Genomic DNA, 25005 nt, shown 5'->3' with positions numbered 1-25005 from the left:
GATTGAAAATGACATCACAGTTGCTGTTGTCATTAGACCAACCACGGCTCACCACTTTTCTGAATTTTGTCATGTGACATTCCCAAGCTGAGCTATGATTGGTCGAGCCTTGAGCAACTGTGATGCCATTTTCAGTCGACAGCAAGTGGCAAGATGGCCGCCCCCTGAGATGGTTAAAAACAGGTGGGTTTTTGCTGCTTTATTCATATTCCACATACAAAATATTAATCAGAATATCTTGTTTGGACAATGTTGATCATAATTATGGTGGATATAAATGTGCTGAAGCACAGATGAATCAGCAGGGGATGGTTTACCTCACCGAAGCACAATGCTAAATTGTTTGTTAGCCATTCAATTTAGTAGTCTTACACTTACTGAACCACTAATTGTTGATAATCATGGAAGTTTGCGGTTTTCAGTGACTGGAAGGTAACGATCACATAGTGATTCATTTAATTCAGATTTTTAGTTGGTGAATAAATGGCGAGTAATGTTTCTGATTGTCTTCAATCAATTTCCATGTTTATGTCAAGAAATGAAGATCAGATAGCGTTAAGTATTGTTATTGCTTTTGAATTGCAATTTAAAAATATTATTTTCTGTCTTTAGGATACATTGCTCCTTGGAGCGGGCGTTTCTACTCACTCTGGGACACTGGGTAAGTGTTGCTAATGTGTGCTAAACAATTGGAGAGTTGAACATTATGCTCATATTTTATAACACAGCAGAAAATCTAACTTGTTCCATGACGAAGCGGGTTAAACTCTACAACAGAAATATTTCTTGTCCCACATAGCAGCATGCTCCCTGTGATCTCCAAAGACGTATGTGACAATCAGTTTGCTGATTGATGCAGTTTCCTTTGGAGGCTGATACAAATTCTTTTTGTGGCTCTTTCTCCTCCCCATCGTAATCAGTAAAAACTTCAGAAGGAAATATTTCAAGCTGTATGGTAAAAAGCCGTAATGAATGAACGGAGAGCATAAAACACAAAAGGAAGAGCAAAGAAAGCGCATAACTCGTGTGTGGTGATATATCTTAATGTTTCATTACAAAGATACTGTGGGTGTAATGGATCTTTCCACCTTATTATTCTGGAGAATTTATTGTATCATTTGTCAAATTGCTCATGTCTGTCCTTCCCACTTTCCCCTTAGCTATGCCAAGATCCACATCCCCATCATCGCATCGGTGTCGGAGCACCAGCCGACGACGTGGGTCTCCTTCTTCTTTGACCTTCACATCCTAGTGTGCACATTCCCGGCAGGCCTCTGGTTCTGCATCAAGAACATAAATGACGAGCGAGTCTTTGGTAAGTCCGTTTGTGAACTTCAAGGTCATCTAATGTCCCGGTATGTTTTAAAGACACATTAGCTAGTATCACGCAACAACTCAATGAAAATATGAGTGGGCTAATGTGTTCACCGATATTCATATTCAACATATTTGACATGTTTTACCACTCATTGGATAGTCATTAAATGAATGAGCCTTAATTATTTGATCATAACAAAAGACACTCAATTCTTGAAGACTCTGGAGGACGGGAAGAGATTTTGGGACAGTGCGCTTCAGTTTCAAGCAGTTGGCGGACATCCAGGGTGTTATAGCATTGGGCCAGTTTGATAGTGGAAGGGAATGCCAAGAATGTTTTGTTTGTTACTGGAACTGTAATCCACTGCATCTTTTGATGTGGCTGGCAAGAAATGAGCAGAAGGGGGACCTAACCCCAAGCCTTGAGGGACACCATGTTTAACCTGGTGGGCCTTTGTCCATATAAGTAGTCATCCTTTTCACACAGAAAAAGCTGTCCATGCCAGAATAATGACGCAAGCAGACACTGACAAGATGGACAGAAATATGGAAATGGAAGGCTGAACTGAATGGAGCACAAAAGTACTTCTGAAGCCAAATGTAATTTCTGCTGAAAGTGAATGCTGACTGTTTCATATTATTCAGTAGAGTCATGAAGAATTGCGAAGTCTCCTTCATTCAGATAAGGAAACACTCAATTCACTCACTCTTATTATAAAAAAAAAAAACTCAGTATAATGTGGGTGAAAGAAACATTGATAAATGTTGGAACCACCCCCCCCCCCACATTTTTTTTTTTTAAATTATGAAATTAAGTGTTCCCTTGACAGTTATCCGAATGGGTGTAGCCGGCGCATTCAACTCTGTTGCATTATTGCCGTCTAATTTGAAACAGATTCAGCCTAAAGATAATGGAAAGATTTTTGTGAATAACAGACTAATACTGAGAGAATGTACTGTTATGGAGAACAGAAGGGGTATGATCAGGGTTTTATCCTGCTGATTCCAATCACATCCATGAATTCCAATACCAGTCGCATGGATTAGCTGCACAGTTTTCAGTTTTAGAGCTGCTCGCTAATGATTATTGAAATAATTGATTTATCTATTTTTGTCAAGTAATGAATCAGATTTAAAAAAATAATTATCCAAATCCTTTTTAATACAAAACTGAAAAGCAGAGGGGATGCTACACGTATAAAAGTGCATATTCTCTGACAATACATCTTGGACTTAAAAATTAATAAATTAGTAAAGATATACTATAGAAACAAAGAATGAAAAGAGTGAAAGGGAGGAGCAGGACTGCTAGTCAGGTGCCTTCTTACTGGATCATAAAAAAAATTGCCGCTCTTTTACCAGTTCATTTTCCTTGCAATCAAAATCCACCCTGAAGGACATCACAGGGCTAAACTTACAAAAATATTACTTTTAATGAAAAGAATGGGACACCACTGTCTCGATAGCAACAGAAACGTCCTTCAGCAGTCCGTTTCTCCTACAACTTACTAAGCCAATTATTGCTATTGATTAGGCACTCACTTGTTGAGCCAGGTCGGCGCTTTTGAAGGACTGAAAGCTACCAGCGTACTTTTTATTCCGGGGCTGTAATGTGGAGAACTAGAAAAACCTGATTAGCTGAGCCCGAGGCTACTTTTTTTGTCTTTATTCATGGGATTTATTTTACTCTCAACACCATTTTTGACATCCACCGTATCGTTTCAGTCTGCACTTATTCGATGAGTCATCTGGGTTTTTTTTCTTCTTCTTTGCAGTTGCCCTGTATGCCATCAGTGCGGTGTACTTCGCGGGCGTGATGGTGCGTCTCATGCTGACACTAACTCCGGTGGTGTGCATGCTGTCAGCCGTGGCTTTCTCCAGTGTCTTTGAACACTACATGGGAGATGACACCAAGCGGGAGAAGCCCCCCGCTGAAGACAGCAGTGATGAGGACGACAAGAGGAATTCTGGGAATCTCTATGATAAGGTAGGGTGGATGCATTGTCAAGCTGTACTGTACAAATTGAATTTTTTTCGACACATGGTCACAGGAAGCTGTCTTGTTTAGATCCTACACGTGTCGAGGTGTATGATACCATCTTGGATTGGATTTGCATTGCAGGTTTTTTTTTTTTTTTATCTTCACACTCGTATAGTTTTTTTGGGCAAATGTTGGGCCTTTTTTCTAATTTCTAGCTTTTCCATTTAGATTTATTTTCTTGAAAATTCAAATGCATTTTTTTTATAATGGGGAAAAAATAATTTATTATTATTTTTTGAATAAATTATATTTTTGTGCAGAACAAAAGCTTATAAGGCCATATTGCCCGTTCCTAAATCACTTGCATTTTCTAAAACGGGAAAAAATAATTGTAATTATTTTTTTATTAAAGTTTTTATTAATTATATTTTTGTGGAGAACAAAAGCTTTTTTTTCGCCCATTCCTAAAGCTATGATGCATATCCGAATTGAACGACGCGAGAGCCAAAAATTTTACTTGTGTCACTTGACCATACAGTGTAAATCCATCTCTTGAGTCATGAAGTCACCATGATATTGCTGTTGTTGTTCGCGCTGAGCTCAACACCCTTTTGTGAGGCTTCTGTGCTCCAAAAGGCAAGCTGGCAGCTTTCATCCCACCAATATTTTGAGCCGTTTCAGATAACCTGTGATTCATCTGATTCAACTACAGCTATTTGATACGTTTACCCAGTTCTGAGCACACTCGCATGATGAATGAGTGGTTCGATTGCGTTTATTCTTTGCCAGACAAAACATTCAGTATAAAGCAAACACCTCATTTACAGAAATATTCTTGAAATTAGTGTTGTTCCGATACCGATACTGGTATCGGCAGAGGCCCCGATACTGCATTAAAACAGTGGTATCGGTATCAGTGAGTACTAACAAGTAACATGCCGATACCATTAATTCTGACGCTAATATAGGACTTTGGATGCAGCATCTTGTGTCTTGCTCGTGCACGACATTCACTGATGTGTGACATGTTCACTGCATGCCGAGCTAAGATATCGTATTGGCCCTTGCATGCTCTGAACCAATGGCAGGGACAGCCTTTTCATGTTGAGAAAAAACTTGGTTATCGGTATGATATCGCATCGGCCGATACTGCTAAGCTAAGTATCGGAATCTGTATCGGGGGGCCAGAAAAAACGTATCGGAACAACACTACTTGAAATGAATATCCTGAATGAACATCCGCACCAATGGCATTTTCATCAAATCACTTTCCTTCCGGCAAGCACATGCACTTGAGATCCTCTTCAGGTAGTCAAAATCCTGAAAATATTAGCAGCAGCATTATTTTGTCTCACATTTGAACGCCGCCGTTTAATAGTTATACCAACACTGATATTGTCAAGGTGCATGAAATCAAAGTGGCTTGTCGTGTAAGACAACAAAATTTCATCACTGTAATTATGGTTTTCTATGAGTGGGTACGGTTTATTTTTATTGTCTTTAGAACAATGCGTGGCCATTATCATAGTGTTAACACGTTTGCAAATGTGTATTTTTTTATTTACTTGCAATTGACTTTTTGTATTTATGCGCATGTCATGAGCGCAGAGAGAGGAGAGAGAGGTGTAACCGAGCCAGCCTCGTTCGAGAAGAGCGTTAAATAAGAGAGACGTGCTTGAATCCTGTCCTGCCGTGTCTGGTTAATTTAGCAGGAAGACGTCAGAATACATCAACTCAAAACTATTTCTAGCCAGCCTTTTGCCCATCCTCCGGAAACGACAACAACATCTTAGGGTTACAATAGCATAGGGGATGAGACTGGGTGAGGGGTGGGGGTCATTTAAAACAAACACACACCACATACCTACTCTTTTAAGTATAACAATGCAGACTCACTGGAAATATATTGGGGTTAAAAGTAAAATGATTATCTTTAAAACGTATAGGATCAAAAGTTACTTGGTTAGTTTAAAATTCATCAAGAATCCCATTTATTTTTTATTTTTTTCATGTATCATTTTACGAACGGGCAATATCGCGCAGGCATATGAAGGCATTTTGTTCTAGTGTTGTTGCCGTAGTTAGCGATCCAAGATAGCCGATCTTCTGCGCATGTGCGTCACAGATAGCGCCTTGACAAGCACCATGGGAGCTAGCTAGCTACCTAAATGATGAACAAGCTCTATGGAAGCTAGCTAGCTAGCACCTGGGGCTAAAGCTAAACTGGGGCTGGGTTTTTGCTTTCTGGACCTTGATTTACCTACCACCTCTGCCCCAGGTGCTAGCTCGCTAGCTCCCATGGTGCTTGTTCGCCATTTAGGGAGCTAGCTAGCTAGCATCAGGGGCTAAAGCCAAACTGTGGCAGGGTTTTAACTTTTTACTTTCTGGACCTGGATTTGCCACCTCTGGTTGTCAGTGACCTAAAATGATATAGAGGTATATATAAATACCCCAAAACATGGCCTTGATAGAAATGAGGGAAGGGTGAGTCTTTTGTTTTTTTTGTATTTTATCTTACTCCAAGTATCCTCAGAGGCACATAACATGAGTACTCTATACCATAGTTTCCACATTTCATCTGGTTATTTAATCAACTTTGTATGTACTCTTTATGTAACGTCAGCATCAAAAATCTTTGTGCCCCCCTTCAGGCTGGCAAGGTGCGAAAACATGTGTCTGAGCAGGAGAAAGCTGAAGAAGGTTTGGGTTCAAACATCAAGTCCATCGTCACCATGCTCATGCTTATGCTCCTGATGATGTTTGCCGTCCACTGCACGTGGGTCACCAGCAATGCCTACTCCAGCCCCAGCGTGGTGCTGGCCTCATACAACCATGACGGGTATGAGTTACACACTCCCGCACGTTCACACACCTCCTGCTGTAATTTGATAATGGCTGTAAAATTACCATACGGAGGGGCTAAATCAGTAGTGGGGAAAAGGGGGCTCTACAAAAAGTAGGGAGACACGAAGTACATGCATATTTCATACAACATTTGTTGAAATATTGATGTGTGCATGACAGTGCACCCTTTGATATGGCTACTTATTTTAGACTTTCTAGGTCACGTAAATGTGTTTGTGTTAAGCATATGCCGCAGTTATTGCCCGTCTTCAGTGAGTAGCGTAGCACTCATTCCAAACTTTCAAAATACTTACAGCGAGATGTAACAAAGTTGTCATATCCCTTATACATTGCATTTCTGGTCGCCTTATTAAGGACATAAATGTTTTTTTCCCCCAAAAAATTCTGAATTGCTATTGTAAAACTGATGTTGCTCTTCTGTACTGGCCATTTTGCCACTTACTGTCGACTAAAAATGACATCACAGTTGCTTAGAGTGGAAGTCATCCTTAACTCATTCAAACCCAAAAGAATGTAAATACGTTTTTTAATACTTTGTCCTTTACTCCCAGAAACATATTAACATGTTGTTTTTTTTAATACTTTTTTTTTATGTAAGAACATACAGAAGGCGTTGATGCAGCTTCTGACCTGAATAGGTGGCTTAAAGCAATGGTAGTTATTTAATAAAACGCCCAGCAGGTGGCAGCAGAGTATAATAGATCAATCAGGGCCATGTGGCAACAAGCTCTTTTTGACCGTGTTTTCACCAGGAATGTGAATAATGATGAAACTTACCTATATTCTAATGCTAATTGCTGCAAAACTGAAACCGATTAAAAAAAAAAAAAAATCTGATGAAAAAACACTTTCATCTTTCTTTTGGTAGATTCCTTGTTTTATAGCAATAGAACACTGTGGTCCTTGCAAAATCGATCAAAATCCAGTAAACCAGCCAGGAGCGAAGGGGGTTGCTTCATTGAAAATGGCTGGGCGTGAATGAGTTAAACATTTCTTGACAATAATGTGTTATATACCTCACTCGTCTAAACATGACATTTTTAATAATATTACATTTGTGGAATATGAGTTATGAAGCAAAATCCGGCTATTTTGCCACTTGCTGTCGTCTGAAGATGACATCAATGTTGTTCAGGTCTCAGGTAACAATCAATCACAGCTCATCTTCAGAAAACAGGTGAGCTGTGATTGGTCTTTGCCTTTTGCTGCTTAACTCATATTCCACTAACGCAATATTAAACAGAATACCATATTTAGACTAGTGGGGCAGCATAGAACATGTTATTGTCAAGAACTTTTGGGGGGTTGACTTCCACTTTAAGTAACAACCAATCACAGCTCAGCTTCAGAAAACGTAAACTCTGATTCGTCGTCTCTCTTGTTTGGTCTTCCCTGGCATACACCTCACGTCGAATTGAGTCATGACATCGTTCCGCTGGTTTAAGTTATCCACCATGTACTACTTAAAGGTAGTCTCTTCTGAGCAGCAAGTGACAAGTAACAATAACTAATTCATTAATTTCAGCATGAGGAAATGTTGTCAAATGACCTGACATTTATTTGACGACGTCCCTCTATTTTGCCTTTGTCTGCTCAGGTCACGTAACATCCTGGATGACTTCAGGGAGGCCTACTACTGGCTGAGGCAGAATACAGATGAGCATGCCCGCGTCATGTCATGGTGGGACTACGGTTATCAAATTGCCGGGATGGCCAACAGGACCACGCTCGTCGATAATAACACGTGGAACAACAGTCATATAGCGCTGGTGAGCTCTTTTCTTTCTCTCTTTCTCTCTCTCGCACTATTTTTAATACACACACGCACCGAGAAACAAATAATCTCTTCCAGCAGCCACCAGATGATCATCAATAAATAAAATTGCCAATTATATCAGCTCTCTCTTCATAAGCCTGATAATGTTGTTTTTTTAAGCATTTAATTTAAGGGCACTACAGTTAATTGCTGACACCATCCTGTAGGAGGTTGGTCGTGTTGATTTCTCCCTATTTGCAGCTACGTTTAAAAATGTTTTACTTTAGTCTCCACTTTAATGCCCTTGCTGCCTGTTGGCTCCTCACCCGGTCTCGGAAAATAGAATCCCAACGCATTAGAGGGCGTAAATGACTGGTGGCTACCGCTCTGCTTGCGACCTGTTGCATTTTATTTGCGTTTTCCTTCTCACTGAGTCAGAGTTGACTGTGACAGTGGATGGTGATGGGAAGACTTCCTCTCACAAAGCAAAGAGGAGAAACTTTACAAGCGTCATAAAACGTTTAATCCCCAAGGATGTAGCCATTTTCCGAGATTAAAGCCAACACGCTGGCATGTTTGTGTGTCTGGTTAGAAACCAGTGAGTTGTTTTTTTTCTTTTCTAAATTTGATGGCAAAACTTTCAGAGCTAAGCTGTAAATGCGAGAGTAAAAAAATTATAATAATATTTTTTAAAAAAGGGCATTGCATAGATATACTAATACAAAATATTTCGGTAAGCCTTTGTACCAGAATTAATTTTTGTTTTGTTTGTTTAGAACAGGGTAACCAGATTTTCAAAAACTATTGCACTACAATTTTGCTGAAAATCAATTATACAAAAAATTCTCACCTGAAACTATTTATAATGGTAACTTGTGGTTGTCACTTAAACTAATGCTAAATGCTATCTTGGTTGACAGTTCAACAAGCAGTGCTGTTAACCTCATGAAGGAAATTGGAAATAACGTAGTGCTGTCACTATCGAATATTTTTAGAATCGATTAATTGACTAATCTGATTCATTTGAATTTTGCATTAAAATGTATTGCAAAAACATTTTTTTCCTCATGATGACTGTTTATTAACTACTGATGGGTGTTTATTTCGTACTTCGTATTCATATAGTGATTCCAAAAAAGTAGTGATGTACTATGTTAGCGGTTTGGTCATTGTTTTCCAAAGTAAAAACAGATGTTTCCAAATGTTTTATTTTGATGAAACACAGAAGATAATCAGTCTTCTTTCATGAAGGACTACAGAAATCAGTGAACAATTACGGTTGATATAGTCACATTAATAATGTTGCACGCATTCAAATGTGTATCTCTGCAGGGACCTCTGCAAATATTTACTTCAAGCATTTTTCATTCATTACTGTACAAGTAGGGATGTAACGATGCATCGAAAATTGATTTAATTTTGATGTAAACTGCATAAAATATGCATCGGTGTAAAAAATAAAAGCATCAATTCACAACGCCATGTTAACTTTTTTGCCTTGCGCAATTTTCATCGTTTCTAGCCTCACCCTTTTTGGGGACGGACACGTTTTGCGGAAATCCGGTATTGTTTGACTGGTCTTTGTAGATGCCGTAAAAACTTGTTTACTTTAGATCTTTGTAAGTAATCACTTTAATGTTTCAAGTTTTGTAAGTGGCTCCTCGCTTACTTAACGGGGCAATTTATCGTCTGGCCGCTGTATCAGATGAATTACACTCGCGGTAAAGTACGTGTCACTGATGTAGTGTCTTAGTCGTCCAGTAGAGAGCCACCTTACACTTGTTGAACAGACATTTGTTCAATCTTTATTTAATTTTGATTTGATTTGATTAGTCTCAAACAAGCACAGCAATAAAAAACAACACAGGAAGAAGAAAAAAAGTACAATATGCAAGTTTGAGAAGGGCGGAAAGAAACAATTTAACAACTTGGCCTCCTTTACACAATTTAAAATCAGAATTTATAAAGACATCCACAAGTATTTCAATACATTTTAAAAGATTAAATGACGTTTAAGGACAAACTTTCTTGTGAAGGAAAATAGTTAAAGAATCAACACGAATCCTCAACAAAGGTTTTAGAGCTTCATTCTTCATACTATCTGTCTTGCTGCACAAAGCTGAGAACATGTTGCGAGAGCAGAATATACACCTTAACCACAAAACACTAATAACAAGACAAGAATGTATTAAAACCGTCTAAATTATTCGTTCATTTTTAAGTTGTTGTTTTTTTAAATCAAAGTTCATGTTTGTAACAAGGACAAAATGTAGATGTTAAAATAAAAACATATTTTTGGTTATCAAATGAATCGTTTTGTGTTAAAAAAAAAAAAGAGACTGCTACTTTCCATTAGCATTACTTGGTGATCAACTATTGTGTGACTTACACTTCAAATCTATTGAACTGATCCTTTTGCCACTCTCTAGGTGGGGAAAGCCATGTCTTCCAACGAAAGTGCAGCCTACAAAATCATGAGGTCCCTGGATGTGGACTACGTGCTGATTATTTTCGGCGGCGTCATCGGCTACTCTGGCGACGACATCAACAAGTTTCTGTGGATGGTGAGGATAGCGGAGGGCGAGCACCCGAAGGACATCAGGGTAAGTGGCAGCTCATCTGTCAATGAATTTTCAGCACATCTCCAAAGCCACATGACATCAATCTCTTCTCTTATTGGTCACAAATATTACAAAACGAGCTTTTGTGGATAACGAAATAGTCTAGCAGTCTGGTTTCCACACAGCTAATAAAACAAATGAACACTACAAAAATGATGCAAGTGAAGCCGTATCAGTTGAGTGAGAGTAGTCTGTTTTAATGCTCCCTGCAGCTACATCACCATAATGATTTTTTGAGCAAGGTGCAAGCACATCAGTAACACCGATAGACTGTTAGCTGCAGATGCTATTCGAATACCAAGCAGAACCAGCGGCGGCAGTTTTCTCTCTGAAATGCTAAAATATAGTATAGTAGTATAGAGTTGCATCATCACTGTTTGGGGGACAGTAAATGTCACTTCTGTGTTATAACGGAATGATTGGAACAGTTAGCGTAGTTAGCATCTTTGTCTAATTCATTGGGAAGTGTATTGTGTCGCTTGGTGGAAAGGTTACAGTCGTGTACTGTTTCCACCTTCCGATGGTTTTTCCAACAGCCTAACCCTCTGCACAGCTCCGTCTTAGTACCTGATCCTTTTACTAAGCACCCAGTATGGATGCTTCCATTAAACACTCGCCTCCAATAAAAGCCAAGTGCAGTTTCCCTCTCCCTTTTTTCCCACTCTTCCTCTGAGTATAATCCTTGAGAGTCCGCCCTCAAATTTGCAACTTTGAGCCTCGTACAGATCCTAGACTGACTGACATTTGTCCACTGTTTGGAGAGGGGTACAAGCAATTTTACAGGTTGTCCTCCTACAATCGAGTAGTCTACATTTTGAAAAAGATCGGCATCAGCCTTTTTTTCTTTGTGTGTGTTTTTTTTTTTTTATCTTGACACCGACCGGTAAGAGGTGTTAACTTCAGGCAACTATTTAAAAAAATAAAATATATATTTTTTAATCTCTTTTGTTGAAAGTCTATATATTATTTACTGATTTTAAATTGACAGTGAAAAGCAAATGTAATAATAATAAATCAGCTGTGTAGTGTTATGATGAGAAAGGTAGCAATGAATTGTAGTGTGTTTGTATACCGGTAAATTAACTTATTTTAACATAAAATACAGTACAATAAAAATATAGTCAAATTACACAGTGTGATGAAATTTGAAAGAAGAGTAGCCTACAGCTAAATTGTGAACTTCAATGTAGTGAAGTGAAGGGTGAGAATAAGTAAATGTTTTGAATAGGGGTGTCAAAATTAGTGCATACATTTTGAGTTCATTTAGAGTTCCTTTAACGGCACATTTTTCTTTTCTTTTTTAACACGATTAATGACTGCCCCTTACTTGGAAAGCCTGCACTGGGGGAATTTCAGTCGCAACGCAGCAGACATGTCCACATCAAAATTTAGCGGTAATAAATGTAAGATTGATGCATATTTTTGTGGAGACTGGGTTCAAGTTATATTTTACAATTTTAAAAATGTGCAGAATTTCACAAGTATCTCTTAATATGAAAAGAAAATGCACTTAGCTGTCACCAATGTCTTACAAATGTAATTATGCCGTCTAGAATGACCTCAAATCAATATCACATGTTTTTTTTACAGTACATCTTTTTAATTTTAAGTGAGTTTTATGAATTATGAAATTACTGTATCAATGACTAAAAGATGCAGCCATATTTCTATTAGTTTAAAAATGTTCCCACTTTTATGTTAACAAGATATGAAAACTTATATTTTATTGTACATTTAAAACATAAAATTTACGATTAATCGTGAGTTAACTATTGAAGTTGTGATTAATAACGATTAAAAAATGTCATCGCCACAGTGCATTTTTAGTGGAATCACAAATGGTTGAGTCAGGTACAATTCAATAGGTGTTAAAAACAAAATAATCTATTGTTGTCTTGCAGGAGAGCGACTACTTCACTCCTCAGGGAGAGTTCAGAGTGGACAAGGCCGGTTCTCCCACTCTGCTCAACTGCCTCATGTACAAGATGTCCTATTATCGATTTGGTGAGATGCAGGTGAGTTTGAGCTAATGGCCGCTTCTTTTTGCACCCAACTCCAATACAGTACAGTATTGGATCTGTTGCACATCTGGAGGGCAAGTCGGGTCTCGTTCGAATCCTCCATATTTCCACCTGGCGCTCTGATCCACTTCAGGGGCTCTGATAATGAGTCGCAGTTGTGTGCAAAGACAAAGTTCACACAAGTCGTCTTATCCCGGAACAAGTCAGGTGCACTTTGTAGACAGTAACAAGCAGCTGCCGCCACGAAAGGTGACTGGCTGGTTCAAAGGTGTTCGCAGGTGCCTCAGGAGTCCCCCGTGGTGTAACAAAAGAGTTCAAGAATTTTCACATGCTTTGTGCTGCGGGATTAGGGGGAGTAGGCAAAGGCAGGCGTGGAATGATACTTCTGGAGATGATACGACTGCTGCAACTGCTGCCTCCAGGTCGACTCAGTCAGTTGCAGCCAAGAGATGGCAAAAACAAAAAAGATGTATTATAGAAAATGGCGGTGGAAGGTAACTGGTCTATCTAGGTAAAGTACATTTGACCTTACAAATTGGGGTTTGTTGGTTGGTTGTTGACACATAAAAAAAAAAACAGGTTATGCGTTCTACCCATCAGGCATAGATAGACGAACAAACGTACTTTTGTAATCATTTTCAGACCAATTACGTAAAACTGGATAATCCCCCGCAACGCACAGAATTATTTTTATACCAAAATCAGATATTGCCCAGCAGCCAGCAGCTTCCACTGTTTTTCTCATTACTCTGCAAAATGACCTCAAAGCCTTTTCAAGTTCCCCCGAAGCATTGCATTTGTTTGTATGTCGTAGCCTTTCTCTGCTAGATTCCTCTAAATCTTACACTACTTCTTATTGAGACAGGTTGGCTAATTAGTTTTTTTTTTTTCTGTTTTGACCCGGGAAGCTGTTTCTTCTGACATTTTACTCTCTCCCCCAATCTCTCAGCTGGACTTTCGAACACCCCCGGGCTTTGACCGGACGCGCAACGCCGAGATCGGGAACAAGGATATCAAATTCAAGCACCTAGAGGAGGCCTTCACCTCAGAGCACTGGCTGGTCAGGATCTACAAGGTCAAGAACCTTGGCAACAGGGAGCCGCTAGACCGCAAACTTCGCAGCATTGTGCCCAAACAGAAGCACACTTCCAAAAAGGTACAAACAGCATGTAACGCATGTTCATATTGACATTTTTAAGACCTCTGTTAATAGCTACTGCTCGAAAGGACAAAATCATTTCTCCTTTGTAGGCAACAGTTCAAACAGCCACCCCCCCCCCCCCCCCCCGCCCCCACACACACACACACAAAATAAACTTTCACGGTCATGTGATGGTTATTTGAAGCTAATACTGTATTAGTAAACAATATCAACATTTAGCCGCATTTGAAGCTAATGTTAGCAAACACAATCAACATTAGTACCATTTGAAGCTAATTATAGCAAACGCAAACAACGTTCAGGGCCTATGAAGCTAATTTTAGCAAACACCAGGCCCGGACTGAGAAGGCGGGACCACCGGGATGTTTCCCTGGCCACCAAGGGGCGCTGTTTATTTCGGCCCGCGGCTTCGTTTCAAAAGCAGCTTTTGTTAGAGACCTAGCCTAACTTGAGTGGTCTGCATTTTCCCGCTTGGTCGGCTTGAATTATGCACCTTATGGCCGCTATTTTATGCAGAATGGATCATATGCATTTTTGAAGCAAGCGCCACGCTCTCTCTCGCTCCCTCTCCTGTGACGTCCGTCTCCGATCCCCCACCCGAGCCAGGCTGCTGGCCGACACACAGCCAAACTAATTAAACAATACACTGAGTGTCCAGACTCTTAAAAGTAAAGAAAGTCAGATAGCAGAAAAGAGTGGCGCAGAAAAGCGTCACTTTGTATCTTCTCTTTCTCTCGCACTCGCACTCTCGCTGGCCGACACTACAGCCAAACAAGACACTCCTAATAAAGTCATGTCAGATAGCAGAACAGACTGAGAAAAGGCGATAAAGGAGTGGAGCTGAAGCGCCAAATGCGCCCTAACTCAAATGTATAAATCATTGCAGAGCCCTATAGAAGTGCATGTGCTTGATGGTGAAGACAGTAAGCAACACAAAAATAAACAAAATCATGTGTAAATAACGGTCCAATGTCATGTTTGGCTGATTATTTTTCCACAAGTCGTTTAATGTTGTCGTATTTGTATTTGTTGGGAACAGTAGGTTGGGGGGGGGGGGCATTCTGCCCACTAGAAGGAAGAGATAAATAGCAGGGCTTAACCTGCTTTTGGAGATTTAAAAGAAAATATATATAGTAATTACATTTAAAAAATTGTCATTTCTATATTTGTTTTTAATGTGACTGTAACTAACTTTTGCATTTTCTCCCTAATTTTGTAAACCCTGCCCTTGCTAATAGTAATTCCAGCACAAGGAAGTTAAAGTGTGATTGCACTTCATTATTTGAGCTCTTAAAAAATATCAAATTTGTCTTGTACCTTGCCTTATTATCTCCTTATTTAGGCTTCAACTTTAGAGAATATGTGATCTAGTAAGTATCATATACAACATAAATATTGACGTTGGTTACTTATTCTAATGTTTAATCTATTTTAGATTGATACATACATCTTCATTAAAACACTGTAAACTTTCTTTTCTTTTCTTTTTCTTAAGAGCTCTGTATTGTTCATTCGGTAATTTTACCGATTTGACATGTCATCATCATTGCTTTTTTTTGTTTTGTATGTATGTATGTGTGTGTGTGTGTGTGTGTGTGTGTGTGTGCGTGCGTGCGTGCGTGTGAGTGTGTACTCATTAGTTCACCTAAAACCTATTCAAAATCCCATACCGTTCACCTAAACCGAATACTTCAGAATGCAGCTAGAGTCGTGAGGTTGTCAGGAGACCCGAGGAAGGATCAAAGAAAGGAAAGTGAAATCCAGCACCGACCAGACATTACCCACCGGGTTACCAACCAGAGTCTTTCACCAACCCCAGAAACATCTAAATTCCAACAAATTAGAGAAACCTCAAGAGACCAAAGGAGAGACTGAGGAAAGGAAGGAAAGATAGATGAAGCAGTGTGAGATCAACAGACATCAGCCTCCACCGATTCAACGACCAGAGGAAGAAGCAGATTGTTTTTGAATTTCGATAGATGCTGGTGTGGTGGATCTGGCATGCATGAAAACCTCCACCAAAGACAAAGAGGGGAGCCGTCGACCCCGGCCAGGACAGAGCAAGCACAACCCCCCGGCAGCGCCAAGGGATAACCCCCGGGCCCCGCAGGGGCCACCGGCCGGAGAGCAAACCCAGGAGCGCCCCCCAACCCAACACGGCCCGTGCCCCCAACCCAACGCAGCAGGCCTGCCAGGCACCCCACCGGCCCACAGCCTCCGCTCCCCCCACGACCCATCCACCCCCGCCACCCACCACAACCAGGCCCCCAAACCCCCAGAACCCCAGGCCCAGCGGGGAAAGGCCCCGGTCGTCACGCCAGCGTTCTTAGTGAAAGCTAACCCTGTTAATGAGTTCGCCAGCTCGCCCTGGCAACCACTAGCAACATTAGCGCCATTTGAAGCAATTTTAGCAAACACTACCAACATTAGCAGCATTTGAAGCTAATGTTAGCAAACACTATCAACATTAACGCCATTTAAAGCTAGTTTTAGCAAACAACGTTTGGGGCATATGTAACTAATGTTAGCAAACACTATCAATATTGCCGTCACTTGAAACTAATTTTAGCAAACTCTATCAACATTAGCGCCATTTGAAGCTACTGGTAGCAAACACTATCAACATTTGCGTCATTTGAAGCTACTGGTAGCAAACACTATCAATGTTAGCGCCATTTGAACTTAATCTTAGCAAACAATATCAACGTTAGCGCCGTTTGAACCCAATGTTTAGCAACCACTCAACATTAGCAGCCCACTCTCTGGTGTGTTATCAGTAAAAGATGGATACATTTTTTTTGTTGATGTTCAAATTAATTAAACACTTGATGGGGGTACACTGGGCACACCAGAGATCAACTAGTACACTATTTTTAAACAAGCAGTCAATAAATAAATTTTCCATATGTCCACTTTAAAGCTGCTCAATGTAGAAATTTGCCCAAAAATATTACATGAGACATTAGCCACTTTTATAGAAGTTAAAAATAATAAAAGGGCTTTTTTAAACATAACCTCTGAAAATACTTGTACAGTTTGTTACATTTCTTTAAACGCAGTTTCAAATGATTTTTGACGTACCGCCAAAAGCATATTGCTAGCTAGCTATGACGTCCGCTAGCCCAAGGCTAAGTTGCACTGTTTACAGACTAGCTAGTGCGTAGGACCTGACAAAAAAAAATAAAAAATTCACAAGTAATGCTTAGGTAAGCCTTGTAAATTGTGTGGAGGGATTGTGACTATTTTACACAAAAATGAAGTCGCGTTTTGTTTAAAAAGAAACATGAACAGAAATGTGACACGTCACCCAAAATATACATAACAAGGATTTAATTCTGGAAAACATGGAAAACGAGAGTTTTATTTGCATTAATGACTCTGTTGTTTTGCTCCTTTCAGACGGCCAAGAGGAAGCGAGGCTACGTGAAGAACAAGCTGCAACTGAAAAAAGGCAAGAAAGTACAAAAAAAGTAACCCCGACGAACTCTCCTAGAAAAACAAAAGCGAATGCGAAAAAACCTCTGACAAACAATGAAGAAGAGCACCAGGGTGTGGATTTATTTCTGTGGCACTTGGGCGCAAGCGTTTCTCATTAAGAGCCCCCCCGTGTGGCCAGGAAGGTGAAGTGTCAAATTCAGGTTTTCTCTGGAAAACCTTTGTCCATTTTATCTTGGGGGACATTTTGTCTTGCTACTTTTCTCCACTTTTTTTTTTTTAATTTTGCGATTGATTTTTTTTTTTTACTTTGTACTTGAATGTGCGGTGAGGCATCGGACTGCTCTGTTGGTTTGTGTCATTTAAAACTGTTGTGGTTCACAAACGATGTGATTATCAGTGCGCGTGGCGGAAGGGAGGGGGGGGGGGCAGAGTGGGGAGGGGTGTAGGACCATTTTGCACCAAAGAGCCATTGACGTGACCTCGCTCCATGGCACGTGAACTCCTGAAAAGAAAATGAAAAAAGCGAGGAAGCGCTCAGGCCTCGTTCCTGACACGTGTACATGCCAACGTATGCGGTATGGAGGGACGTCACCCACCTGTTAGAATTCACCTTTTATTATTATTATCATCATCATCATCATCACTTCCTTTTTGAATCATTTGCAAACCAATTGGCCTAACATGTAACTGTTATGTAATGATAATGTCAAAGGAATTATAATATATTGGATTTTTGTGGTGATTTTTTTTTTTTTTTAATATGCAGGTTTTTTTCTTCTCTGTTTTGTTTTGGATGTGTTGTTGTTTGTATGACAGCAAATAGATCAGTGAATGCAATAATAATTCTTGTACAGAGGGCCTTGAGATTTTGTTAATGGATGGAACGAATGTGAATTTTTACAATGCTGCCCATCTTCCCGCCTGATCCCCCCCCACCCCCATCCCTCCTCATAAATAGCCTAGATTGTACATTTTTGCTGCTAGGGCTTCAAAGAGGCAAGCAACAATATGTAAAAAAAGAAAAGAAAAAAAGTAGGGATGTTATCAAATTAGGCCTCTCGTCATGGACTCACATTTGCTGTCTTCCGTCGCAACAGGTGCAAAGGCCTCAGTCGGGGGCGGGATGTTACTAGACTGATACTGATTCGAAAGATTTCATCATCATGCAGTTTTTGTCTTGCTCTGCCCATCTCGTAGGGAAAAACACAATCACCGTTCATGTTTTTCCACTGCAGGGCTGCGTCCAATCACGTTTGCTCGTCCACTCGATTGGGGTGTAAATGTTACTGTTAGGGCCACAACAGGAGGAAAACTCCAAATATCATGCTGATTTATTTTTTTTAAGTGTTCTCCGTTCCTTGTGCTCCAAAAGCATTAGCAACATTGTTTGGCATTTTGGTGCCAAGGAAATGTTGATGTGAGTTGAAGAGATCCGTTTAGACATTAAGTAGTGATTTGCTGCCATCTTATGACAACTATAAACAATTGCAGTTGCGTACAAACCTCTTTCGGGGATGTTAGTAATATGTTTCATATTAGCAAGGAGCTGTTGAAAGTTGTATAAAACAAATCGTCATAGCAATCCAAAAAAATTCTAGTCAAAAATCTATATGGGAAAATAGTTGACATTTAGCGTAACATTAAAATATTGCAGGAAAATGATCTCAATTTAGAACAGTTACTTCAATAACAGGAAGAAATTGAAATATTTCAAGAGTAAGTTGGTAAATTTAAATGCACTTTTGTTTTGTTTTATCACAACCATTTCTTTAATAATTTCACCTTTTTTTTTTCTGAGCAGAAATGCCTGAGCTGGGAATGAAACAAACTCACACAAGTATCACACCAATGTCTTAAACCACATTTTGATTTTTGCGTTTACTTTGATGTTAATTTTATTGAAACTGGTCAATAAAGTTGCAAGTTGAAGGGATATTCTACAGTTGTTTCCTTTAAGACATTAAAAATAGTCAGAGAAACGGGTTCAATCTTATGTAACAAGGACGCAGCTCTGACAGCAGTAATTTTTTTTGTGTGCTCGTTTTTTCAAAGACACTGAATTGTTCATTGCTTTGCCATGTCTGAACACTAGAGGAGATTCTCGAAGCTCACGCCTCAACTGTGGTCCAGATGTGACAATGATCACATCTGTATCACCGTTGTTTACATTTTCTTTCCTCACCAGCTTTAATGCTCGTCACATCTTTTTAGGCTTTCAGATCATCGCCTCGGGTTTGCTTTCAAGAGGAGAATTCAGACTAAGCCTTAATGTGATGTGAAGTTGCTTACCCTCCTGTTGTTTTTTTTGTTGTTTTCGTCTGTGTCATTTCCTCCCAGCTCTGATTTCCTTTCGGTTTGTTAGTTTGACACAATCCTCCTCAGCTCTTCTTCTCCCGTTCAGCATTTACACTGTTGCTCTGTTTGTTCAGTCATCTTTAAATATACACCGAATCGAAATGAAAGCATCTTGTGTTGTCATTGTGGTCTCCCCTCGAACAAGTGCAACCGCAGCGGTTCTCCCTTGCAGGTTGAGTTGTCCACTAGGTGGCAGCAACGACCTTCGCATGACCGAAACGCGTCAGAGGACAACTGCTGGTTGGCTTTGACACGAATATAATACTCGGGTTTGAAATTTCATGCTACTAAATATTGCTAAAACGTGCAGATAACGTTTAGATAAAAAATAAATAAATAAAAAACTGTTACATGGTGGGCGGGGGCATGAGCGTGAAAATATCTGAAGGTCATTTTCGGAGAGTTTACGGACTTTGCCAAAGACACAGTGACATCTAGTGGATAGTTTTAGTATAACATGTTAAAAAATAATTGACTTAAAATAACCTCTAAGAAGATAGTCTCTTTTTTTGAGACCACATTGTCCACTTTTAGGGAACCCAAACAAAATGTACTCAACACTGAATATTACTAGACACATTAAACCCGTAGGGGGGAAAAAAGACAATTACGTAAAAGCAGTTTTACGTCCTACCTGCAAGTGTGATGTAGGCTGTTTTTACGTAGTTTAATATTTCAAATTAGGTCACATTTAATCTAGTTTATTAACATTTTTGTTTTAAAATTGTCCTGCTTTTCTTACTGGTCGATGGCTGGTGGAAAAACATAAGCTGCAGGTTTATTGTGACAGTAAGCCTAGTCAATTTTTAACCAAAGGGTGGCAATATTCGCCTTTGACTAAAACAATTTGGAAAATTTTCATCTTTATGTCAGTTAAGATGGCATCACTTGAGTTGGCATCACTATTTTTTTCTGAACAGTCAAAATTTCACGTTTTTAAGTGTCAACTATGTGATGGTGTGGCTCATGATCTTAGTATAAAATAAGGGCACACAAGAAGAGGTAAGCCTTTATGGGTGATAAACTATGAATAATACAACACAAAAAACAAAAGATGGGAGAATAAACCATTAAAAATGTGTCTGAATACATTCAAAAGTGTAGACTAAACAATCCAGGTCGTTAAAGATAAAAGCCAATGTGCTGTCTAATGTACTCCACACAGTCATTTAATGTAGTACATTTGTATTAGCAATGACATTTAAAATGATTTGATGTGATCCTATTTCCTGCTAGATGACCACCCTGATTGGCATAAGGTTATAAAAGTGCTTTACAAACAACTTTAGTGTTAGGTGACAAATATGTGACAAAACGGATGTAAAAACTGCTGACTGACTTTAGCGTGAATGTGCAAAAGGCCTCGGCACGCACAGGTGAAAAATAGAAGACAACTCTAATCCTATATAGACTGTATACAAAATGCTGTTGTCCTTCGTCCCACGTGGAGATTCCCTTTGGCACCGTTGCTTGGCTCCTGTCTTGTCTCCGTGGCAACAGGGCCCACATCTTTTGCTTTGAAAGTTTCAAGCAGCCATGTTGAACCCTGGATGTGATGTCATCACTCGCTGTCAAGTGGACTTCCACAGATGGTTGTTGTACATCCAGCCGTCTCCCTGCAACATGTTACACTTTTTTTTTTACAGGCAAAACAAAAAACCAAAGGGGTAAGCGCACAGTCTGACCTCCTTGGTGAAGTATTTGGATGTCCATGCTTTATTAACAGCTGCTCTCCGTCTCTCGTCCGCCCTCTGTTGCTCCTCCAGGCCATGTTTGTGCTCCGTCGCCTCGTCCATGTTGCCGTCTTTCAGCGACTTGGTCACGTGTTGCCATAACCGCCTACAAGCACACAATCCCATCAACGTCTCTCTGAACACGTGTGTGAAGTCTTCGTACCTGGACTCCGTGCGTCCTTGTTTGTCGAGCGGTCGCAGCTTCTTCCTGGTTACGGCCAGCTTGGCCGTGTCGATGACTTTGGTTTCGCCGCTGCTGTAGGTGAACTCCAGGGTTCCGTTCCACTCACCCTGCGCTTTACACACGATGGTGTTGGTCGGGTTGTGTTTCACCTCTGCAGTCACTCTATGGCGGACAAAACGCTTGTTGAACGGCATGTTCTTTACAAGTTCCCTACATTGTGAAAGGACACTGAATGCACCATGTCGCTAGCCCGGAGCGAATCCGTATAATTATGCCGTCCCCGCGCGTCTTTTAAGCTATTTAACGACACTCTAGTTGGAGTTAAGTGTAAAGCTAAACACACGACCGGGAGAATTACATAACGTGTGTATTTAGCTATAAATATGATTTGTTTTTAACACGTCGCGAGCCTAGCGCTAATGCAAGTGAATGCAGGATCCCATTCAAACGCTAACAGGAAGTTAGCGTCCATCTCGGGAGTAATACTCTTTCAAACAACGAATATTCAAACACAAATGCTGTGGAAATGCATACCTACAGGTAAGATAACAGTACTCAAAGCATAAACTCTTCACAATTTGTAAAAACAAAAATAATAAAAGGGGGGGGGGGTATTTTTAATAGATTTCGAGCGTGTACACCATAGATGCACAGCACCACACTGCCCCTAAGAGGCCAAAACACGCAGGAACACCCAAGTTTTGCGTTTTTGAGTTTAAGGATTCACATTTTGCTTTCCTCAAAATTCAAAGATACTAATATAATCAATGACTCTTTTGGGTGGTCATACCAACATACATTTCCACACGACACAGCGCACAATACAATCCCTGAGGTCCAAGGTTAGCCCACTAAGTCCCCAGACTTGATGAAATACATATGATAAAGAAGATCATGTAATGCTTAAGTTTGAAAATGAAGAATGAAAATGCAAGAGGCTTGAATTTCATATGATATTTATAAGGTTGTATTGTACTTAAAAAGAATAGTGTCCAATGTGAAGAATGGGCGTAAGGCTATTATCAAATTTTTGAGTAGTTGGCGTTTTAGTAGTTATAAAGTTTTCAAATCAAGGAATAATCATTTTATTAATCGTGATTATTATTTTTCCCGCCCTACTCACCTGTGTACTTTTCCGCCATAGAAAGGTTTGGTGTGGAAAGTGACGGTGGCTGAGTAGCCGCTCTTGGCGCAGTTGATGGAGACTTTTCCTCCCAGTTCCACCCAGGGCACGGTGAGGATGGAGCGGGCGTAGGCCGAGGGCAGCGAAAAGATGTACTCCTCCTCGTGCTCCGCCAGACACAGCACGCCTGGCAGAAGGAAGTCAAGTATAATGCAAGTTCAAGTGCCCATCTTGCATTCAACTAACATATTAATTGGATCATAAATGTTTTAAGGGCCCAATAGTTCCTGACTTGTTAAACAACCTTAAGAGCAGCATTCTTTGGTCATTAGCAACAGCAATCATCTTTATTACAAATAATGAAGTTGAACTGCCATACTAATTGAATGCTCAATATAATCCAATATGGACGACCAAGAAAACATATTACAAAGAAATAAGAGTTTTTGCATCGCATTTTGCGCCTCGTATGCACGGCTCCATACTGCCCCCAAAAGGCCAAAACACACAGGAACAGTCAGTATTTGTTAGTTTTTTCAGTTGCTATTATTTGAGTATGTTCTATTCTTATTTCCCTTTCTTATTGTTTTATTTTGTCATTGTCATTTCAAGTTATATTTAAAGCATTTTATATTTCAAGGATTCAAAGACTTTCTTTTCTCAAAATTCAAGGATGCAAACATCCAAGTTTATTTTTTTGTTTTAACACACATTTCCACATGACATGGCACGAAATAAATCCCTGAGGTGTACCAGGTTAGCCCAGTAAGTCCCAAGACTTGTAAAAATAAACAAAAGAAAAGGTTATTTAAACTAAAAATGAGGAATAAAAATGCAAGAGGCTTGAATTTCACATAATTTGTGCCTAACAAAAACAAAGTGCAGGGATGAATGAGCATGATGCTAGCATGACATTTTTATGTAGTTGTGCAGCCTTAGTTTAAATTTATATTGGTTTGAAAATCTTTCTAGAAAATAAAATAGTTTACTGCTCAAAAAGGGGGGTGGTAAAAGTAAAACCCAACCTTAACGAACTATGGCGCACATAACAAAGCCTTCAAATTCACAGGAAAAGGGAAATGTGTCGACATTCAATGTGCACCTTCTGTTCTGCTCGACACTGATTACAAGTGCGGTGTCACAAAGGCAGCAATCAGTTGTTTGTGCGCTGAAGGGCATCGGCCACCGTTGTACTTGATTATCTGCTTTGTCATGACCTAAGCATGACTCGGCAGCCAAAATAATTCCATTCAGTGCCATTGACGGCTATACACGTCAAAGATCCATTTTTAACAACTGGAAATAAATGGTCAAGACTCACCTTCTCCGACCATGGACACTCCTATAGACATGCCCATGAATTTGCTCTTGGTCCACACATGCGCGTTGACACACACCCGCCTCTCCGTGCACTCGCAGTAAAAAGCCGAAACGGGCGGATGATGGGAAACCTGCTCGGCCACGAAACGGACTCTGTAGCAGCCTCCTGGCGCATCTTCCCCTTGCAGCGCATTATTGGGGCTCCTGCTTGACTCCTTGGCACACCCCTGGTTGGCTCTGAGCGAAGGTTTGAGTTTGTCCCGGGGTACTTCCCACGAGCAGTGGAAGGTCTCCCCCAGTACGGGGTTGTAGGGCTTCTTGGCAACAGCCCCCTTTCGCCCCTCGTGAAAGGAGGTCAGGTAGTACTCCACAAAGCGGACGATGCGATCCTCGGCTGTGACTCCGCCTGTTATTGACAGGAACAAGTCCGGATGCGCCATGAAGTTGGCGTACATCTCCAGCAGTGAGCGCTTTTCCAGAATAAACGTCGGCAGCACCACCTAGGAAAATCCAGACGATGAATATTTTCAAACCTTAAAGGTTTGATTGGGAAACTCACCCGTGTGAGGTCCATTCCCAGTTTGAGCTGGGACAGCAAATGGAGAATGACGCTCCTCTGGTCATCCAGAACTCCCAGGTCCTCCTCCTCGTTGTCCTCCGTGTCTGTCACTTCCTCGCTTCGGCTGATGTCTCCCAGCGCTGCCTGGTGCCGTCCAGACAAAAATCAAATACGACTATTTGAAACCTTCTTTCTTCAAAAACAGGATTTTTAAAATTTTTATTTAGTTTTGCTCCCTAGCTAGTTGTGCTGGCTGCAATAACCACCCCCATTTTCTTAAGATGGAACCCAGGAGCAGCAGATAAAAGGAAAACAGCAGAGGCCCCAGAATTGAACCCTGTGGAACACCATATGTAATTTTTTTCTGTGTAAACAAGCCAATCGGAAAGGCGTAAGGTGAAACAACAGCTTATCAAGCCTACGCTCTTTTGGCATTACATAACATTTAAGCAACAAAATCAATTACATAAATAAATAATAATTAAGCACAATACGCAAACACAAGATTTATCATGAAGTTATGAAGACGATGGTAAAATGAAACGAAAACTTAAATAGAAGCCATTTATT

The 25005-nt window shown here is 40.2% G+C and overlaps 2 protein-coding genes across 2 annotated transcripts in view; one reads left to right on the top strand and one right to left on the bottom strand.

The window, feature by feature from the left end:
* stt3b (STT3 oligosaccharyltransferase complex catalytic subunit B) overlaps nt 1-19094 on the top strand; it is a 60675-nt gene extending 41581 nt beyond the window's left edge. The window contains exons 8-16 of the mRNA XM_086062715.1: nt 613-661; nt 1161-1315; nt 3093-3304; nt 5950-6137; nt 7761-7932; nt 10349-10522; nt 12442-12555; nt 13511-13717; nt 17123-19094. Coding sequence (XP_085918841.1) covers nt 613-661; nt 1161-1315; nt 3093-3304; nt 5950-6137; nt 7761-7932; nt 10349-10522; nt 12442-12555; nt 13511-13717; nt 17123-17197 — 1346 coding nt within the window. The 3' untranslated portion in view covers nt 17198-19094. The remainder of the gene's footprint in view (nt 1-612; nt 662-1160; nt 1316-3092; nt 3305-5949; nt 6138-7760; nt 7933-10348; nt 10523-12441; nt 12556-13510; nt 13718-17122) is intronic.
* Nucleotides 19095-20513: 1419 nt separating this feature from the next.
* Nucleotides 20514-25005, bottom strand: part of osbpl10a (oxysterol binding protein-like 10a) — a 46560-nt gene continuing 42068 nt past the window's right edge. The window contains exons 8-13 of the mRNA XM_086063006.1: nt 24436-24579; nt 23878-24376; nt 22557-22743; nt 21413-21595; nt 21202-21355; nt 20514-21132 (exon numbers count right to left, since the gene is read on the bottom strand). Coding sequence (XP_085919132.1) covers nt 21088-21132; nt 21202-21355; nt 21413-21595; nt 22557-22743; nt 23878-24376; nt 24436-24579 — 1212 coding nt within the window. The 3' untranslated portion in view covers nt 20514-21087. The remainder of the gene's footprint in view (nt 21133-21201; nt 21356-21412; nt 21596-22556; nt 22744-23877; nt 24377-24435; nt 24580-25005) is intronic.

Source organism: Leptonotus elevatus, chromosome 19 (assembly GCF_054856555.1).
Source record: "Leptonotus elevatus isolate MCC_2025b chromosome 19, RoL_Lele_1.0, whole genome shotgun sequence".
Taxonomy (NCBI): domain Eukaryota; kingdom Metazoa; phylum Chordata; class Actinopteri; order Syngnathiformes; family Syngnathidae; genus Leptonotus; species Leptonotus elevatus.
This window is presented reverse-complemented; position numbering and strand designations above follow the sequence as displayed.